General features: G+C 40.0%; 1 protein-coding gene across 4 annotated transcripts in view; it reads left to right on the forward strand.

Annotated features, from left to right (window-relative positions):
* Nucleotides 1-621: 621 nt before the first annotated feature.
* PCMT1 (protein-L-isoaspartate (D-aspartate) O-methyltransferase) overlaps nucleotides 622-20,787 on the forward strand; it is a gene marked incomplete at its 5' end in the record, with an annotated part of 47,782 nt that continues 27,616 nt past the window's right edge. For 2 of the 4 annotated variants that reach the window (XM_079939326.1, XM_079939325.1), the window contains 3 exons: nucleotides 622-850; nucleotides 19,350-19,454; nucleotides 20,674-20,705. In XM_079939326.1, coding sequence (XP_079795452.1) covers nucleotides 622-850; nucleotides 19,350-19,454; nucleotides 20,674-20,705 — 366 coding nt within the window. Of the gene's footprint in view, nucleotides 851-16,651; nucleotides 16,705-19,349; nucleotides 19,455-19,940; nucleotides 20,112-20,673; nucleotides 20,706-20,787 lie in introns of those variants that run through there. The other 2 variants (XM_079939328.1, XM_079939327.1) reach the window with 2 other exon arrangements.

Raw genomic sequence — 20,787 nt, forward strand, 5'->3', positions numbered from 1 at the left:
TTGAGAGCAAATCAGGGTCCCAAAGTCTCTGCTAACGAAACACTAACGTACTTGTCACAAGCCAGAGGCTGGAGTACTCGGGTTAGAGAAGACCTTTGCCCTCCAGTTCTATTAAGATTATCGAGGTTCCACCATAGGGAGCTCTGTCTCCAACCAACCTAAATATTAAGTCATTCATTGGGTTGGGTGAGGCAGGACGAAGAAAGCCCACCGTCTAACAATCTGGACAGATATAGGAGCAGACCCGCCGCTCTCAACAGCTGATCTAGCTGCGACTGCGAAGCCACCGGCAGCAGCGGAATGAGGTCCGCCCTGCCATCCCGCCACCGCGCTCGGTGACCAGAGCCGCAGTGAGGCTCACCACCGACCGCGCCAGGGCCCACCCCGCCTGACCACAGGACAAACTCAGCAAGGAGGCGTTGCGCAGCCCGAGGCCTCAGAAAGGCCACTCAGAGGTGGCGGTGTTGGTGGCGCTGACTCAGCGGGACCAACCCGCCACTCCCGGGCGGCCGCAGCGGCCCCTCACGCGGGCGGCAGCGCGTGAGGCCACCCCCGCCTCCTGCCCCACCCGGCCGCACCCGAGTCCGCGCGGCGTCACAAAGCGCATGCGTGCCGCGGGGGATGCCGGGAGCGCGCAGTGGCGGCAGCGGCGGCGACGACAGTAGCAGCGGCGGCTACAGCGGGGACGCAAGCGGGGCGGTGACCGTGTGGGAGGTGGTCTCACTCTTGGGGAAGCTGCTGGGCACTGTCGCCGCGCTGAAGGTGGTTCTGTACCTGCTCCGGGTGTGCTTAGCGATGGCCTGGAAATCCGGCGGCGCCAGCCACTCGGAGCTAATCCACAACCTCCGCAGTAAGTGCCACCCCCGCCCGGTGTGGGGCAACTGGGGAAGGCCAGGCCTGAATCGGATCCCCTGGGCCGTCCGGAACGTTCCGTATACCCCTGTGCCTGCTGGAGGGCTTCGGCGCGCGGTTGCACCAGCGGTCCCGAACGGCAAGCGCTGGCGATTGCCTCCCCCGGGACCTGTCACTCATCGGCGACGTGCACGGGAACTAGAGAGAAAGAGCCAGGGGCCGCTGCTAGTGGGGCAGGGGCAGGCGTCTCCCCGCGGGCCTGGGGAAGGGGGCGCGGCACAGGTGATGGGGCTGTCACTCGAGTCCGCCACCTCCCTGTCCGGGTCCGGCGGGCGAGGGGCGTGCCTTGGGGAGTGGGCTGTTGGCCAGGGCTCGTAGAGACTGGGCTGGAACTAAGGGGACCCCGCCCTCGACCCCCGCGTCTTCTCACTTCCTCCTCTGTCATATCAGTCGACCTAGCTGCAAGCTTTCTCCCCGGTTCTGCCTCCCCCGCCCTTCGTTTTTTCCTCTGGCGGGAGATGCCACCGTCTGATACTGGCGAGGGGAGGGAGAGGGAGATGAAAGTAATGTCATTGCGGATGCTGGGAGAAATTTCTGGGGCGGCTGTCCAGTGGAAAGCTTCGTGGGGGGCGGAGGAAGAGATAACTAGGAGATGCTCTTCCTGAGGGACAGCGTATTTCAGGAGCCTTTAGAGGTCCTGGGATCCAGCAAACGATTGTGTATGTGGAATGTTCAAACTTTTTTCAGGGCTACCATATGCTTTAAAAGCCTTGTATGGAAGTTTCTTTACACCATTATCTTTAGTAATTGTATTCCTTCCTCTGATGATGATTTTAGGGTGGGACCAGTGCTGTGTCACTTTCTTATTTTAATCGAAATGTAGTGTCGCCGTCTGGTCGGGATACCAGAAGGACGGCAGTCCATCATACTCTCACTCTGGTCAGAATTTATAGCACTCTTCTTTGCACTGACTTTGCAAATAATCACAATCCTGCCACGTGGTATTTTTAATTGTTATGGATTATTTAGCTTTTCATGTGTTTGTCATGTTTCTTAATTCGATTTGTAACCTCCTTGATGGCTGGGGCTTTTTTTTTTTGTATCTTTGAATCCTCAAACAATTTAATTTAATAATCATTCCTTTTTTCATAAATGCCAATTAAATATATATTATATGCTTGGATCTATACTAGGAATACCAAGATTAGTGAGAGAAATAAGTAGTATTGGCTGGCACATGGTTAGTATTAATACTTAATATTAGTCATTTGACTTTTTTTTTAACCAGTATTTAAAACTTGTTTCCTTAGCGTTTAGTAATGAATGTTTAGATTTAAAAAATCCTGTCAAGCATTGCCAGTATTCACTTTATGGAAGGATATTTGATTGGAAGTGGAAATTTATGTGCTGAGACAATATTAAGTGTGATTTAGGTTCCCATGGATCGAACAGCAGCTCAATATGTTGTAAATATTTTAATAAAATTTCTTCAAATGATCTAGTGCCTGCTAGTACAGCATACACACCTGAAACATTCTGTACTTGAATTGTGATTAAGTAATTTTCCACCGGTAGGTTATCGCAGTAGACACTTGGCTGTGGCAGAAATTGTAATCAATCAGGCTCTTAAAGTCTCTCCTTTCTGGGCCAAATTTGTAGTCAGCCAAAACTAGATCTTTTCCCAGTGGTTTTGTAGTTACTTTAATGTATTGCATTACTATTCTTAGCTGAAATTTCTAAGGATGTTTTCCTATCAGAAAATTTAATGAGAAATATTTAACATACATGGATGTTGATATTGTGGATGTTTCATTTTATACTAGAGCTATGATTGGTAAGAGGAAATAAGAGTGCTCAAATTGTTTAGCTTCTTTTGTAACACTTGTGCAACTTTAGTTTCAACTTCTTGCTGAATTGGTTCTAGCCAATAGATTCCTTTTTTTTTTGGTACGCGGGCCTCTCACTGTTGTGGCCTCTCCCGTTGCTGAGCACAGGCTCCGGACGCGGAGGCTCAGCGGCCATAGCTCACGGGCCCAGCCGCTCCGCGGGCATGTGGGATCTTCCCAGACCAGGGCACGAACCGTGTCCCCTGCATCGGCAGGCGGACTCTCAACCACTGCGCCACCAGGGAAGCCCCAGATTTCATTTTTATTTATTAGTTTGTTACAACAGTAATATTTGTTCAAGGGAGAATTTCAGTTGGCACAAATTGAAAATTTCTCACTCTTTACAGGTTATTCCACCCTTGTGTATTCTTCCTAAGACTTCTAACTAAATCTTTAGAAAAAGATTAAAATGTGATTATGCTGATATTGAAGTGAAAAAGGGTCTGCAAATTGGAAGAGGAAGCAAATTAGTTTTAATTTTTTTAACGAAATAAAGTTCACGATTGGTTTCATTTTAATATTATTATAATTATTTTATTGAAAATACCTACTGAGGCTTTTCTTTTATAAAGCATAATAGAAATGATTGTTTATGATTTCATACTTGATATATCATTTACAGAGTACTTTAGACTCTAATGGTACATCTCATAATGTCTCATAGCTTATGTTGTGATGATAAATGCTCTTAAGTGACTGAGAACAGTGGTCTAAAACTTGAGCATGCTTCAAAATCTCCAGGATCATCTGGAGAGCTTGTTAAAACAAATTAAGACAGATTGCTGGGGCTCTTGGTAATTTGTATTTCTAACAAGTTCCTAAGTAATATGCTCCTGCTGGTCTGGGGACCACACTTGAGAATCACTGACATAGAGAACTGAAAATTACAAGATTAAACCCTGCCAGTGTTGTAGTTGAATCAGTTTTATGCTTTAAAATAAAATTTTAGGAAAAAAGTCTGTAGCAGTCCTGCCCAACAGAGCTGCTTGTAATGTCTGTATCTGTGCTGTTCAGTACCATAGCCGCCAGCTACATGAGGCATTGAGCATTTGAAATGTGGTTAGCACAACTGAGGAACTGGATTTTTGTATTATTTAAATTAAATTTAACTACTAGCCACATGTTGGACATTACAGGTCTTTAGAAATGAAAAGTTTTATAATTATAGGCTGATAAGGTACTCATGAAACAAATTAACTTAATTCAAAACAACTGTGAGCCTACTTATTCCAGGGAATGGGACAATTCAAGTAATGTTTATATTAGAGTTTATTTTCTACTTTTGTTGGGATAATTTCACGCCATGGTAAAAGGAAAAGAAGGGGGCAGGAGCGGATGAGCTTGACAGAGGTGGTCTCCTAGAGCAGGGATGTCCAAGCCAGAGTGTTTGTGGAAGGTGAACTCTTAACAGACTTCAAATGCTGTACTGGCCACTTAAAACAAAGCTAACAATTGTTCTTTTACCTATTTTATTTTTGTAAAAAAAATTCAGTCCACTACCCTAATCCATCAGTTATTTCTACTTATATTTCCTTTGCATCCTTGATTGTGTCATTTTGCATGTATAATGTATATAGAATTTGTCAAATCAGTCAACTGATATTTGACTATCTTCTATATGCAAGACGCTGGGGATACAGCAATGAGAAACAAACATCTATTCTCTCTTGTAGCTTACTTCTTGTGGGAGCAGACAAATAAAATATATGTTCACATGATAAGTGGCAAAGTAAGGAAGGAGGATAGGGCATATGGCGTAGTAGGTTTGCAGTTGTAGGCAAGAAGGCCTCACTAAGGTGTCATTTGAGTAAAGATTTGGTGACGGGGAAGAAATTCAAGCCGTGCAGGTAGAGCTGGGGAACAGGCATTCTAGACAGAGAAAATAGAACGTGCTAGATTTGGATTTGCGGTGTAGGAGAAAGACTGCAGTCGAGGATATGACACTAAGGTTTTAGACCTGGGCAATGGGAATGATTTGCCATTTTCTGAGTTGGAAACGAGTGAGCAGCAGGGATTTTGGGGGGGTGGGGGGATGCAAGGAAGTGTGGGAGAGCAGGGGTTTATTTGGGGAGATGTTTGGTTTGAGTTCCTTATAAGACATTAAAGTGGAGACCTTCTTCAGTAGGCACTTAAATTTGTAAGCATTATGATAATTTATAGTTTTTGTATCCTTATTTATCTCTGCAAATAAATTGAAATTATTCTTATTCTATTTAGAGTGTCAGTTCTTATCAACTAGTAGCATAAATACTGGAAAAGAGAATATTCTATTAGTTTTATCATGTGCATTCATGGGCCAAAGATAGCCAGGTAATAAGATCCTAAGTGACTTTTTTTCAGAAATTTGGGCTTCATTTAGAATGCAGAAAATACTTCCTCATTTTAACTTACATCAAGTCAGTCTTATGGGTGTATACTAGTAAGTAAACTTACAGTGCATTGAATAAGATTTAATAGGTAAGATTTTGAGGGAGAATTTTAATATCAATGTGTCTACTTAAATTTAACTAAAATTAAAAATTCAGTTCCTCAGTCATACCAACCACATTTCAAGAGCTCAGTAGGCACACGAGGCTAGTGGCTGACCTGCTGGACAGTGCAGATGTAGAACATTTCCATTATCATAAGAAGTTCTATTGGGCAGCACTAAATCCACATAATAGGTTGTATTACATTCTATTCAATGTGATCTTAGTTCCATTGTGCTGTTCCGCATATTTTTATTAGTGTTGCACTTAGTTCTGGCCAACATGCTTTAAGCATAACAGTGAAAAACCGAAGATTATCAGACAAGAGTGGTCAAGATGACAAGAGCATCAGCATTTTATATGATGATTTGATGAGATGGAGGTGGTTTGATTTAGCAATGAGAAAGTTACAGAGAGCAGTAGTGTTTAAATATTTGAGGGAAATCATGTAGTAGAGGGTAAAACCAGGACAAATGGGAGGCACATTTTGGCTCATTATAAGGAAGTATTCACAAAGCTATCCTAACAGTCAAAGATTTGGCTTTGAAAAGTAGTGTTTTCTGTCACTGGATATGTTGAAGCAAAGAATGGTTGACCATTTCACTGTAAGGGATATTGTGGAAGAGATTTGTCATCTGCTTTCACTGTATACTAGACCTCTCAGGACCCTTCCAAATCCAAGATTCTGTCAATTTAATCACATCATGGTTTGCATGAAATCACCTGTGGGATATGTATGTTGGGGGTGGGTGGGTGGGTGTGTTTTAGGAGAGAGCCACAGAAGTTAACTTTTGGTTACCTATATTTTAGAGTTTTGCATAACGTTTTAGTTTGTCAGAGATGTGAGGAGTGCAGGGAACATCCTCCTTTGAGAAATAGTGTCAAGATAGTTAATTACATGTATTTATTAAGAATGATAATGGTTTAGAGAAAGATGTATTTTTTTAATTAATTCTTATTGGTGTATAGTTGCTTTACCAATGTTGTGTTAGTTTCTACTGTACAGCAGAGTGAATTGGCTATACGTATACATGTATCCCCTCTTTTTTAGATTTCCTTCCTATTTAGGTCACCACAGAGCATTGAGTAGAGTTCCCTGATCTATACAGTAGGTTCTCATTAGTTACGTACTTTATTTTATTTATATATTAGTTTTGGCTGTGTTGGGTCTTCATTGCTGTGCGTGGGCTTTCTCTAGATGCGGCGAGCGGGGACTACTCTTCGTTGCGGTGCGCAGGCTTCTCATTGCAGTGGCTCCTCTTGTTGTGGAGCACGGGCTCTAGGTGTGCGGGCTTCAGTAGTTGTGGCTCACGGGCTTCAGTAGTTGTGGCTCGCAGGCTCTAGAGCACAGGCTCAGTAGTTGTGGCGCACAGGCTTAGTTGCTCTGCAACATGTGCTATCTTCCTGGACCAGGGCTCAAACCCGTGTCCCCTGCATTGGCAGGAGGATTCTTAACCACTGAGCCACCAGGGAAGCCCATAGTTATCTATTTTATACATAGTATCAATAGTGTATGTATGTCAATCCCAATCTCCCAATTCATCACCCTCCCCCCCCGAGAAAGATGTATTTTTGAATAATCTCTGGTCTTAGATGATATGCTTTATCATAACTTGACATCACTTAAAATTCTTCTTTGATTATAGTGTGAATTTAAAACTAATCCCTTTCAGATTTTCTGTATGGAGAGTGTCTCAGGCTCCACTTAACCTCTTATCACACCTAATCATTCTAGATGGGAAATAAAAGGGGACCATTTTGTTCATTTCTTATTGTTTCCCCTGGCATTTTGTTAGTGGAGAAGAAATAGAGAGTAGATGATTAACAATCACTCAAGTCATAAAACTAATATAATTATGTAATATTTCTTTTATTGAGATGTAACTTTGTAACAAGTTACTTACAGAAATTTAGAGAACGTTTTTACATGACTTGAAATCCATCTGCGGCTTATTTTCTTACCTGTGTTTTCAGTGCTTCATACCAGCACAGGATCTCTTCTTTCTCCATCTCTGCCAGGATTGCTTCTAGTCTTCTATTCTCCCAGATCAAAAGTCTTGGAATAGTTATTGATTCTTTCAGACTGTCCCCAAATTAACTCAACAGTCATTACAAATACCTTTCATAGTCATCCCTTTCACTGTATTTTCACTGATACTATCCTAGCCTGGGTTCTTAGTTGTCACTTGGAGTGATATGCCTTCAAGTGTCTGATTGGTCATCACACTTTCAATTTCTCTCCTCTCAGGTTCATTCTACACATTATACTGATTGTCCTAGTGTACTGCTCTCTGTTATGTCTCTTTTCTGCCTAGACTTCTATTGCTTACTGTATCAATTGTAAACACCTCTTGCTTAGCTTTCAGGCCTTTTAAGGGTCTTCTACAACCTGTTGCCACGCTCCAACCCAATCCTGTTCTTCAGACTGATCTCATTTTACAGATACCTTGTGTTTTAGGGTACCTGTTCGTCTGCTGTAATAAAGACCAAAATAACAATGGCTTAAACAAAATGAAAGTTTCTGTTTCCTGTAACAATCCAAGTATAAGCAGTTCAGAACTAATATGGTGGTTCCATGGTCTTGAGGACCTGGGCTCCTTCTTTCTTGTTGTGCTTCCTAAAGTCTTTCCCTCATCTACAAAGTTGAAGATAGTTTACCTCCATCCTTTCCATATTCCAGCTGGTGGGGAGAAAAATGGGGAAAGGAGAAAACGCACATTCTTTTTAAGGGCATTATCTGAAGTTGCATACATAATTTCTGCCTGTGTTCTCATTGACAAGAACTTAACCATAAGGCTACACGTAACTACAGAGAGGCTAGATAAGGCACCCAGTTCTACCACTGTGAAAGAAAAGGAGTACCTGGGGCTTCCCTGGTGGTGCAGTGGTTAAGAATCCGCCTGCGGATGCAGGGGACATGGGTTCGTGCCCCGGTCTGGGAAGATCCCACATGCCGCGGAGTGGCTGGGCCCGTGAGCCATGGCCGCTGAGCCTGCGCGTCCGGAGTCTGCGCTCCGCAACGGGAGAGGCCACAGCAGTGAGAGGCCCGCGTACCGCAAAAAAAAAAAAAAAAAAAAAAAAAAAAAGAATCCGCCTGCCAATGCAGGGGACACGGGTTCGAGCCCTAGTCTGGGAAGATGCCACACAGCAACTAAGCCTGTGCGCCACAACTACTGAGCCTACACTCTAGGGCCTGCAAGCCACTACTTCTGAAGTCCACGCGTCTAGAGCCCGTGCTCCGCAACAAGAGAAGCCACTGCAATGAGAAGCCGGTGCACCGCAACGAAGAGTAGTCCCTGCTCCCCGCAACTAGAGAAATCCTGCACGCAGCAACGAAGACCCAATGCAGCCAAAAATAAGTAAATGAAATAAATTAAAAGAAAAGAAAAGGAGTCCCTGCCACATCTTACATCTTGCTCACTAGAGCAAATACACATTGTGTATACATCTCTATAGGTACTATCCATCTGTGATAACAAGGTTAGGACAATTAAGATTAATTTTCAGTCGAGTGACCATGTGTACATGTTTAAAGATAAAATAATACAGAAGGGTTTATAATGAAAAATAACAATTGCTTGCCCTGCTCCTCCCCGCTCCCAGACTGCCGCGAGTGAACACTTTTAACTACATATTTGGGTCTTCTGGTGATTGTCTTCAGTCTCTAAAGCATATGCTTAAACTGCTATTTCTTTATCAACTTTAGACATCATCTACTGACTTCTTGCCAAGATGGAGGAGTATTTACACCCTCTAAACTTACTCCCTTCCCCACATACAATTATACCGTAATTTTTGCTTCCTCTATTGTGGTTACCTTTGTAACTTTGAGTAATATACTTTAACCTCAATTTTTTGTTCCATAATTTATAAACTGACACTATCCCTTAACCCTTCCACTTCGTAAGAAAGGGTACTCATTTTCCAACTTATTAGGGGCTTTTTTTTTTTGCGGTACACGGGCCGCTCACTGCTGTGGCCTCTCCCGTTGCAGAGCACAGGCTCTGGACGCGCAGGCTCAGTGGCCATGGCTCATGGGCCCAGCCGCTCCATAGCACATGAACCCGCGTCCCCTACATCGGCAGGCGGACTCTGAACCACTGCGCCACCAGGGAAGCCCCTAGGGGCTCTTTTATATTGTCAGAGTTGATAGCATTTCATTTTGTTCTGAGCAATAAATAAATCTTCATTTTGTTGATTTTTGTGTTGAAAATTAATAACCATCATCACAAACATTAATGACTGGGTCAATACTTTGCTGAGCTATGTAGCATGCAAGAGTTTATTCCCTGCTCTTTGTTTCTAATATCACAGACTCCTCTAGTATTGAGGAGGAATAGTCAAATGTTTTTCCTTTTTGTTTTTTGGCTGCATGGCTTGTGAATCTTGATTCCCTGACCAGGGATTGAAAGCAGTGAAAGCATCAAGTCCTAACTACTGGACCACCAGGGAATTCCTTGTTTTTCCTTTTTTTACACTTCATCAGTTGCTTGAAATCATGTCACAGTTTCTTCTTACCTAAATCATGACTCTTGTGTAGTATTTTTGTCTTTTTCCTGGAATTTATCTCCCTCTTCACCCTTCCCACTTCTCAGGTTGAGAAGAGGAACAGATACCTTCTTAACGTGGCTCTAATTTTTTCAAGTTTTTTTAATTATTTGGTTTATAGCTTGGATTCTATTGCATTCTCCTTTTTGAATTCTGCTAACTTCTCATTTGGATCCATTGCATATTTGGATCAACATTAGCCATTATTATAATTATTTAATTAGGATCTTTGGTCCTTAGGGTGCAGGAAAATTGGGCATGGGTAGTTTTAAAACTGTTCACTAATTTAGAAAGCCTAATGGTAATTGCATGTTTACTCATAATTAGGCTATACATGCAAAGTGAAATGTTAAATTACTTTGCTGTTTGCTAGAAATATTTCAGGGCACTGGCAATTGTATATGTCAGATTGTCAAAAACAGGAAAATGATTTAATAACTTAGTAAATATAGCTTGCTTTAGGCATCTTTCAAAATATGGAATCCTGGGAAAAAGCAAATAATAAGAACCTTGTAGTGAAAATTTTGGAAACCACCCAATAATGGTCTAAGGAAGCTTTATCCTGAGCCTTATGTGTTCAGCTTCTTAATAAATGACTGGTGACATGCTTTTAAAACTATTTAGGGTTTTTTAGTAAATTCTGTGTCCCTCTGTAGAGTAAGAAATCAGTTTGGTAGATGTATATTATCTAGCTTAAGGGAAGTAATCTCTTTAATTTACTTGATTTTTAGAATGTGCCTATAGCAATGTGTTTGATTTTAGATGTCACAAATATTCATCTAGAGAAGAATGAGTAAGTGAATATGATGGTAATTGGATGTATTGAGTGAGGCTGCTTAACCTGAAAAAGATAAGGCTTGAAATGGTCATGATATGTTCAGGTGTGTAAAAAGTGTTGGTTGGATAGAAAATTCAGCATATTCTTTGTGACTGCAGAGCGTAGCACTAAAGGTTTATATAAGTGAGTTATAAAGAGGGAGATTTCCTCTTAATACACGGAAGTGTTCTGATAATTAGTGTGATCTGAATGTGCAAAGAACTGTTCCACATCAGTGCAGCTCTTCAAGTAGAGATCGTGGTACCAATTTATGAAGAAGTTAGACTTGATGACCCTTCTGACCTTGAGAGTCTATGAATCACCCCTCTGGAATTTGAATTGAATTCAGGGCAAATGACCCACTCAAGAAGTATTTTGAGAAATGAATTAGTAGAAGTCACTAAGCTATTTGAATATGGTAGTAGCAGTACAGTGAACTGGTCAACAGGAATCTAACATCTCAATTTGAATGGCCCTACCCCTTATTTGCTCTGTGATCTGGAACAACTTAGTCTTTCTGAACTCAATTTTATCTGTAAGATGGAGTAATAATAGTGCTTACTTTATAGGATTGTTAGAGACAGCATAAGATTGTTTCATAATTTCTAAGTTCTTGCCTCAAAAGATAGTGTATGTAATGTGCTTAGGATTTTGTCTGGCACATGACAAATATTTAGTAAATGATATCTTTTTTTTTAAAATTTACTTCTTTATTTATTTATTTTTTGGCTGTGTTGGGTCTTCGTTGCTGCACACGGGCTTTCTCTAGTTGCAGCGAGTGGGGGCTGCTCTTCGTTGTGGGGCGCAGGCTTCTCATTGCGGTGGCTTCTCTTGTTGTGGAGCACGGGCTCTAGGCGGGCTTCAGTAGTTGTGGCACGCGGGCTCAGTAGTTGTGGCTCACCGGCTCTAGAGCACAAGCTCAGTAGTTGTGGTGCACGGGCTTAGTTGCTCCGTGGCATGTGGGATCCTCCTGGACCAGGGATCGAACCCGTGTCCCCTGCATTGGCAGGCAGATTCTTAACCACTGCGCCACCAGGGAAGTCCAATATCTCTCTTATTACGCTGCTTTTAAAACTTTTAAAAAAATGCTTTCACTGTTTTATTTTAATGACCTTTACAGGTAGCTTGCCTAAGCTTATTTGTGTAGAAACAGTACTTTCTATTTGGGTTAATTAATCCAAAGTTTATAATATTTTCAAATGGACGGATGATTTATTAATATAACCTAGTCTGTGAGTATTTAAGTGTTTCTCTAGTTGGTGTGCCTTGTTTGCTGATTTCTTAAAATATTCTTTTGTTATTTGGAGAGTCTGTATTTATACCTTTTATAGTGTCCTTAAACCACCTTTTCTTAACTATTTACTGTCTGGTCAGTCAGTATTAAGTGGTATCCTTTGATTCCTCCTGTCACCTATATGACTCAATGATCTAATTCTACTTTCCCCTTTTTTTCCTCTTCCCATTGTTTTTAGTTGCCTTCTTTCTATTTTGTCAGAACAAATAACGTTTAAGTATTATTATTCCATCACTGTCTTTACCCTTTTAGTTTTTTTAAAAAAATAGTTTAAAAAACTATTACCTATTTAAAAAATAGTATAAAATAATTTAAAAAGAGTTAAAAACATGTTATTCAGAAACTATTGCAATAGGGGAAAAGAGACCTCAGTATAAAACTGGGCTCAGTTCCCAATACAGCATGAGCAAGTGGGGATTTATAGCCTAGGAGCAGGGTGGGCATCAATGGGTGGAAAATTACTAAGAGGAAACATCAGAGGTAATGGGGGATTCTGGCTAAAATAACTTGACAGGATTCTTGCTGAAGGCAGACCAATCCACCCTTTTAATTTTAGTCTTTGCTCTAAAATTGGATATGTGTCCTTTTCTGATGTATCCCTAGTAATCCCTTGTTTAGATGAAGCACATCTTCTACAAGATTCCTTAGGAAGGGCTTGTGTGTACAGCATTCCCTGAGTTCTTGCACATTCAAGACTTTTTTTCCTATAACCTTGATATTTGAAGAACAGTTTTGGCTGCATATAAAATCCTTGGCTTATACTTTTAAAAAATCAGCTTTATTGAGATATAATTTATGTAAAAACGCACCAATTTTAAGAGTATGATTTGAAACTTTTGACAAATACAGGTGTGTAACCACCACCCTAATGAGGTAAAACAGGGGTGAGCAAACTACATCCCACAGGCCAAATCTGGCCTGCTGCCTGTTTTTAGAAATAAAGATTTATTTGAACATAGCCACACCCATTCATTTATGTCTTGTGTGTGGCTGTTCTTGGACTTCAATGGCAGAGTCGCATAGTTGCAACAGAGACTATACGGCCTGCAAAGCCTAAAATACTTACTGTTTGGATCTTAAGAGAAGTTTGCTGATCTCTGATATAGAACATTCCTTTCACCCACAAAGTTTTCTCGTGCCCTTTGCAATTAATCTCCTCCTTTAACCCCTGACTCCTAGCAACTGCAGATTGGCCCTCTGACACTATGGTTTTGACTTTTCGGGAATTTAATATTAGATGGACTCATATAGTGTAAAATCTCCTGGCTTCTTTCACTGAGATTAGTGCTCTTGAGATTTGTTCATGTTGTTGGGAATATCAATAGTTTGCTCCTTTTTTTTTTTTTTTTTTTTTTTTTTTTTTGCAGTACGCGGGCCTCTCACTGCTGTGGCCTCTCCCGTTGCGGAACACAGGCTCCGGACACGCAGGCTCAGCGGCCATGGCTCACGGGCCCAGCCGCTCCGCGGCATGTGGGATCTTCCCGGACCGGGGCACGAACCCGTGTCCCTTGCCTCAGCAGGCGGACTCTCAACCACTGCGCCACCAGGGAAGCCCAGTTTGCTCCTTTTTAATTGTTAGCTTGCCCTTTCTTTCTTTGAATTTCTTGAAAACGCTGCTGCTTCATTCTTGCTTTGCTTTGAACGTTACTCTTAAGAAAGCTAATGGTTGCCTTTTTTTTAAACTCTTATTAGATAATTTGATTTTTTTGGCCTTGAGACTTAGTCTGATAGTTTTCTATTTTTTTATTTTTGGCCATGCCTCACGGCTTGTGGGATCTTAGTTCCCCGATCAGGGATCGAACCCAGGCCCCCTGCAGTGAAAGCGCCAAGTCCTAACCACTGGACCCCCCCAGCTGAAATGTTTTGATTTGCATATTGGTTTCTTTTTTTTTTTTTTTAAGTTTATTCCCTTTCTCACAGTGTTTTTTTTTTGAATTAATTAACTAATTTATTTGTTTATTTTTGGTGGCGTTGGGTCTTCGTTGCTGTGCGCGGGCTCTCTCTAGTTGCAGGGAGCAGGGGCTACTCTTCGTTGTGGTGCGCGGGCTTCTCACTGTGGTGGCTTCTCGTTGCGGAGCACAGGCTCTAGGATGTGCGGACTTTGGTAGTTGTGGTGCGCGTAGGCTTCAGTAGCTGTGGCTTGTGGGCTTCAGTAGTTGTGGCTCGCAGGCTCTAAAGCGCAGGCTCAGTAGTTGTGGCGCACAGGTTTAGTTGCTCTGCGGCATGTGGGATCTTCCCAGACCAGGGCTGGAACCTGTGTCTCCTGCGTTGGCAGGTGGATTCTCTTTTTTTTTTTTTTTAAACGGTCATTTTGCTTTAATCTCTAGCCTCCAAAGGTAGTTCACTTTTTTTTTTTTTTCCGTTAACATCTTTATTGGAGTATAATTGGTTTACAATGTTCTGTTTGTTTCTGCTGTATAACGAAGTGAATCAGCTGTATGCATACGTATATCCCAATATTCCCTCCCTTTTGCGTCTCCCTCCCACCCTCTTTATCCCACCCCTCTAGGTGGTCTCAAAGCACCGAGCTGATCTCCCTGTGCTATGCAGCTGCTTCCCACTAGCTATCTATTTTACATTTGGTAGTGTATACCTGTCAGTGTTACTCTCTCACTTCGTCCCAGTTTACCCTTCCCACCCCTGATGTGTCCTGAAGTCCATTCTCTACATCTGTGTCTTTATTCCTGTCGGCAGGTGGATTTCTAACCACTGTGCCACCAGGAAGCCCTGCGTATTGTTTTCTTTTTACACTTTTTATAGTAGCTTTGACTGGAGTTTTTGTTTGTTTGTTTTTCCTATTTTTAGGCATTTTGTGGACACAGTTCAAGAGCACTTCTGTCAGTATAGTGACTTGCAGTTTCTTTAATGGATAATGATATTGATAATAGTGGTGAGAAAAGGGGGGGGAGTTGGCATATCTTGTTGCTCTTCTGATTCTGTAGGATCCTTAATTTTCTTCCTTCTTTCCCTACATTGCCATATCAAGAGGCACCATCCTTTCCCTGCCTGTATGATTCTCCCCCAGAAGCATTGCTTCTTGTGTTTGCCATCCCTGGTCCCACTAAATTTTTTTTTTAAATTTAAAGTACAGTTCCATACTATATAATTCACTAATTTAGATTGTAAAATTCGGTGGTTTTGGATATATTTACAGATATGTGCAACCGCTACCATGGTCATCTAATTTTTTCATCACCTCAGAAAGATACCCTGTTTTGCCCTCCTATTCCCCCAACCATAAGCAACCAATAATCTATTTTCTTTCTCTATAGATTTGCCTATTCTGGAAATTTCATTAAATAGAATCATACAATATGCGAGCTTTTGTGACTGAGTTTTTCAATTAGCATAACGTTTTCAAGGTTCATCTACATAATAGGATGAATGAATCAGTACTTCATTCTTTTTTATGACATAATAATATTCCATTGTATGGATATATACCACATTTTGTTTATCTGTTCATCAGTTGATGGACATTTGGGTTGTTTCCACTTTTTGGGTATTAATGAATAATGCTGCTGTGAACATTTGTGTACAAGTTTTCGTATAGACATACGTTTTCACTTCTCTTGGGTATACACATATGAGTAGAATTGCTAGGTCCTATGGTAATTCTCTGTTTAACCATTTGAGGAACTGCCAGGCTGTTTTTCAAAGTGGCTGCACCATTTCACATTCCTACTTGCAGTGCATAAGGGTCTGATTTCTTCACATTTTTGCAATACTTGTTATTATCTGACAGTTTGATTATAGCCATCCTAGTGGGTATGAAATGGTATCTCACTGTGGTTTTAATTTGCATTTCCCTGATGACTAATGATGTCCAGCATCTTTTTATGTGCTTATTGGCTATTTGTATATCTTCTTTGGAGAAATGTCTGTTCAGATCGTTTGCACATTTTAAAATTGAGTTATTTGTCCTTTTACATTGAAATATAAGAATTCTTTATATATTCTAGATAAAAGTTCTTTTTCAGTTGTATGATTTACAAATTATTTTTCTCTCGTTCTGTGAGTTACATTTTTCTTTTTTTTTTTTTTTTTTTTTTTTGCGGTACGCGGGCCTCTCACTGTTGTGGCCTCTCCCGTTGCGGAACACAGGCTCCGGACGCGCAGGCTCAGCGGCCATGGCTCACGGGCCCAGCCGCTCCGCGGCATGTGGAATCTTCCCAGATCGGGGCACGAACCCGTGTCCCATGCATTGGCAGGTGGACTCTCAACCACTGCGCCACCAGGGAAGCCCTACCTTTTTCTTGATAATGTCCTTTGAAGCACAAAAGTGTTTAATTTTGATGAAATCCAGTTTATCCATTTTTTTCCTCTTATTGCTCATGCTTTTGGTGTCATATCTAAGAATCCACTGCCAAATCCAAGGTCATGAAGACTCACCCCAGTATTTTCTTCTAAGATTTTTATTATTTTAGTTCTTTGTTTAGATCTTTGATCCATTTTGAGTTAATTTTTGTATTTGATATGAGGTAAAGATTGAACTTTATTCTTTTCATGTGGCTATCCAGTTGTCCCAGCACCATTTGTTGAAAAAGACTGTTTTTTCGCCATTGAATGGTATTGGGACCTTTGTTAGCCTACTGATGTTTAAGTTCCTTCCTTGTAGCCAGTACAGTGAACTTCTAAGTCCCAGACCTGTGTTCACTATTTTAGTACTTAGTGTTGTAGTTTCTCTTTCTGGGAATAGTTTTGTCTGTGCTTCATCTGCATTCCCTACTTCCTTCTACTTAGTCTTTTAAACTTCAGTCCCTACCTTTGCTTTCTATACCCACAGGCTTGCAGCAATAGCAGAAGCTTTGTTGGAATGTGTTGTTTATTTTTCTACTGGTAAGTAATATGAAGTCTGGATATTCTCTATGTCCTAGTAATGTGAAGGCATGGGTCATGTGTGGTTTTGTTTATGCCCCTTCTTGATCTTAGGTTTAGGTGGTTTTTGAATGGCTATGTGGAGAAATTCAGATTCTGGTGGGCACCATTACCCTCTAGAACCTGGAGGCTCCACAGTTGATGAATACATTAAATTCATTTGCATAAATATTTTAAACTTCTCATGATGCTTAAGTCTCATTTTAAAATAGCTGTGGCAACCTACTGAATGGGAGAAGATATTTGCAAATCATATATTTGATAAAGGGTTAATATCCCAAGTATATACAACTCAATAGCAAAAAAAATCAAACAATCCCCATTAAATAAATGGGAAGAGGATCTAAACAGACATTTTTCCAAAGAAGACATACAGAATGCCAACAGGTACATGAAAAGATGCTCGACATCATTAATCATCAGGGAAATGCAAATCATAAACCACAGTGAGGTACTGTCAGCTCATACCTGTTAAAATGGCTGTTCTCAAAAAGACAAGAAATAACAAGTGTTTACAAGATTATGAAGAAAAGGGAACCCTGGTGCACTACTGGTGGGAGTATAAATTGTTGCAGCCACTACAGAAAACTGTGTATGGAGGTTCCTCAAAAAATTAAAAATACAGCTACCATATGATCCAGCAATTCCATTTCTGCATATTTATCCAAAGAAAACAAAAACACTGATTTGAAAAGATATATGCACCCCCATGTTCATTGCAGTATCATTTACCATAGCTAAGATATGGAAACAACCTAAATGTCCATCCATGGATGAATAGATATGGATGCTGTGATGTATATATACAATGGAGTATTATTCATCCATAAGAAAGAATGACATCTTGTCATTTGTAACATGGATGGACCTTGAGGCTATTATGTGAAAGGAAATAAGTTAGAGAAAGACAAATCCTGTATGATCTGACTTATATGTGGAATCTAAAAAAATAAACAAAAAACCAAGCTCATAGATACAGAGAACAGATTAGTGGCTGCTAGAGGCAGGTGGGGTGCAAAATGGGTGAAGGTGGTCAAAAGATACAAACTTCTAGTTGTAAAATAAATGTCATGGGGATGTACAGTATGGTGACTGTAGTTAATGATACTCTGTTGCATATGTGAAGGTTACTGAGAGAGTACATCTTAAAAATTCTCAGCACAAGAAAAAATATTCTGTAACTGTATGGTAATAGATGTTAACTTATTGTGGAGATCATTTTCTAACATATACAAATATTGAATCATTATGTTGTATATCTGAAACTAATATAATGTTGTGTGTCAATTATACCTCAATTAAAAAAAAAGAAATCTGAAAAAAAAAGTTGTTCATAGTGTAGCCAAATAAAGCAAAGCATGTTTTGATTAAAAAATTTATTTCTGGATTGTTAAAGTCAAGTTGATACATTTAATCTTACAGATTTTAGAGCTGTAAGGACAAGAACTATGCTATTTTGTTTATTATCACCCTAAGTATGTAGCACTGTGTCTGGTATGTATTAGACAGTAAACTTACTGAGTGAGTTAATAACGCCTTTATTGAATAATTACTGTGTGCATGGTTAATAAGGGTTATTGAAGTTTAACATTATATTTAATCTTAAAGAATTGATAGTTGGGGGAGCAAATATATACAGTCAGCCTTCTATACCCATGGATTCTATCTCCATGGATTCAACCCACTGTGTATTGAAAATATTTGAAGAAGAAAAAAGTTCCATAACATTTCAAAAAGCAAAATTTGAATTTGCCACATGTTTGGCAACTATTTACATAGCATTTACCTTGTATTAGGTGTTACAAGTAGTCTAACCATGATTTAAAGTATATGGGAGGAGATGCGTAGGTTATATGCAAAAACTATGCAATTTTATATAAGATGCTTGAGCATCCACAAATTTTGGTATCTGCTGGGGTTCTGGAACCAGCTCCCTATGGACACTGAGGGAAGAGCATATTGACCTTGCTTTCCTTCTTGAAAAATTTGTTTCTCTTGGGCTCTGTAACAGTATATCTGCTTGATTTTCATCTACCTCTGTGTCTGCTCCTTGTCATAATCTTTGAAGGCTCTACTTCCTTTGCATTTCTCCTAAATGTACACTTTTGTGTATTCTTACCTGGCCACTTTAGTTCACTGCCATTGGTTTAGTTGCCATCTATACAACTAGTAATTTATATCTCTGTTGTAGGTTTTTCTCCTGCGCCCCAGATCCATTTATCCAACTGACCGCTATATATCTCTATGCGTATGGTCAGTAGCTCCTAACTGAATAAATAACTTGTCCTTTTTTTCCTTAGCTCTGATCCTTGTCTAGGATTTTGCAAATCAGTATATGACATCAACATTTCAACCATTACCCCCCTCCCACCTCCAAATCTAGTCAGTCAGGTATACATTACTTACTAAATATAACTCAAATCCTTCTACTTTTCTTCATCCTTACTTTCATTATTAAAGACCAGGTTGTGATTACCTGAGCCATTGCAACAACTTTCAATTTTGCTCTCTTCCAATCTAGTCTCTACAGTGTAGCCAGAATAATTATTCTAAAATATCTCTGATTATGCCACTTCCAGCTTAAAATATTGCTTCATTCATTTCAGAAAATGGAATCATCAAGACAGATAAAGTATTTGAAGTAATGCTGGCCACAGACCGCTCTCACTATGCAAAGTGTAACCCTTATATGGATTCTCCACAATCAATAGGTAAGCTTTGGATTTCTGAAAACGTCACAAATTTTACTCATTTACTCTGTAATCTATGTAAGTAAAAATAGGCTGGGACCCAGATGTGTAGCTAGTACCTTGCTAATTTGAGTTTTATGCCTTAGTAAGTTTCATAATCCCAAACTTACCCAGTTTAATAAAATGATGTAATATATGAAGTGTCTTTTCTATTTTTTAAACAATACATATAAGAATTCTATAAAAATATTCTTAAAACATACTTTAAATGAAAACTTACAGTTTAAGCTATGTGCTGAGTTTTCTTTAGGGTCTTCAGTGTTGACTAAGGTTGGTTTTGCATTAGCATCAATCTTAAAAATCAGTATTAAAGGGAATGGGTAACTAAGTTACTGCTGACTTCTCTGCTTCACTTGCCCTGAATTTTTTGGTTTGTGCTTGTTTTTAGAAAGTTCCATATTTAACTCCTTCTCCTGAAGCAGGTTTTGCTGAACTGCTGAGCCTTGGCAGTGGGCGCCTTTGAGGCTTAGAAGTGCCTCAGGATTTTGTGGGCCAGCTGCCGTGCTGCCTTCTTTTGAAGCACTCTAACAGTCAGCAGAGAAGATCCTGGGGAGCTTCTGAACCCCGAAGGCACCTGCTACCACCGCTCAGTGAAAATTGCTTCAGACGCAGAAGCAGGTAAATAAGTTTTGAGAAAGCAACACTGGAAGAAAAAACTAAAAGCTAAAAATGGAGAAAAGATTGTTTTAATTAACATTAGTTGATAGTGTAAAGAGTAAATTGAAGTAGCTTATTAGTCTCTTAAGCTACTCTGATTGCCAGTTCTAGTTTTTTTTAAGGTGCCAAAAATATGAAGCAATTTAATTTTGCAAGGGTGTTGCATACTCTGTGATATATGGAAGCTTATTTTCTTTTTATAAATCTAAAGAAAAAACATCATAAATTTATCAACTCAACTTAATGAAATTCTTCCTTAACTAACTATATGGGAGAAGAAATTTTTGGAAATAGTGGGACTGTTGCACTGAGCATGCTAGCCTTTGGCATGATTATATTTTCTAATTTTAACAGTGCATGACAGTACTGTAAAGTACAAAATAAAAGTTTTATTTCTTGAGACCATAAAAGTGAAAATAATTATTATGAAAAACAACTTACGGATGTTAGAAAAGGAATTACATGGAGTATTTCATGTGTTTTTACAGTTGAATGTATCAGTAGTTCTCTTCTTCTTTTGCAGGGTTCCAAGCAACAATCAGTGCTCCACACATGGTAAGTTAACTTTGGTCATTTGGGTACCAATGGATCACATTTTTCCTCTAAGAGTGCTTTCTTCAGTAAAAATGGTTTAAAG

Source organism: Stenella coeruleoalba (genome assembly GCF_951394435.1).
Source record: "Stenella coeruleoalba genome assembly, chromosome: 12".
Taxonomy (NCBI): Eukaryota; Metazoa; Chordata; class Mammalia; order Artiodactyla; family Delphinidae; genus Stenella; species Stenella coeruleoalba.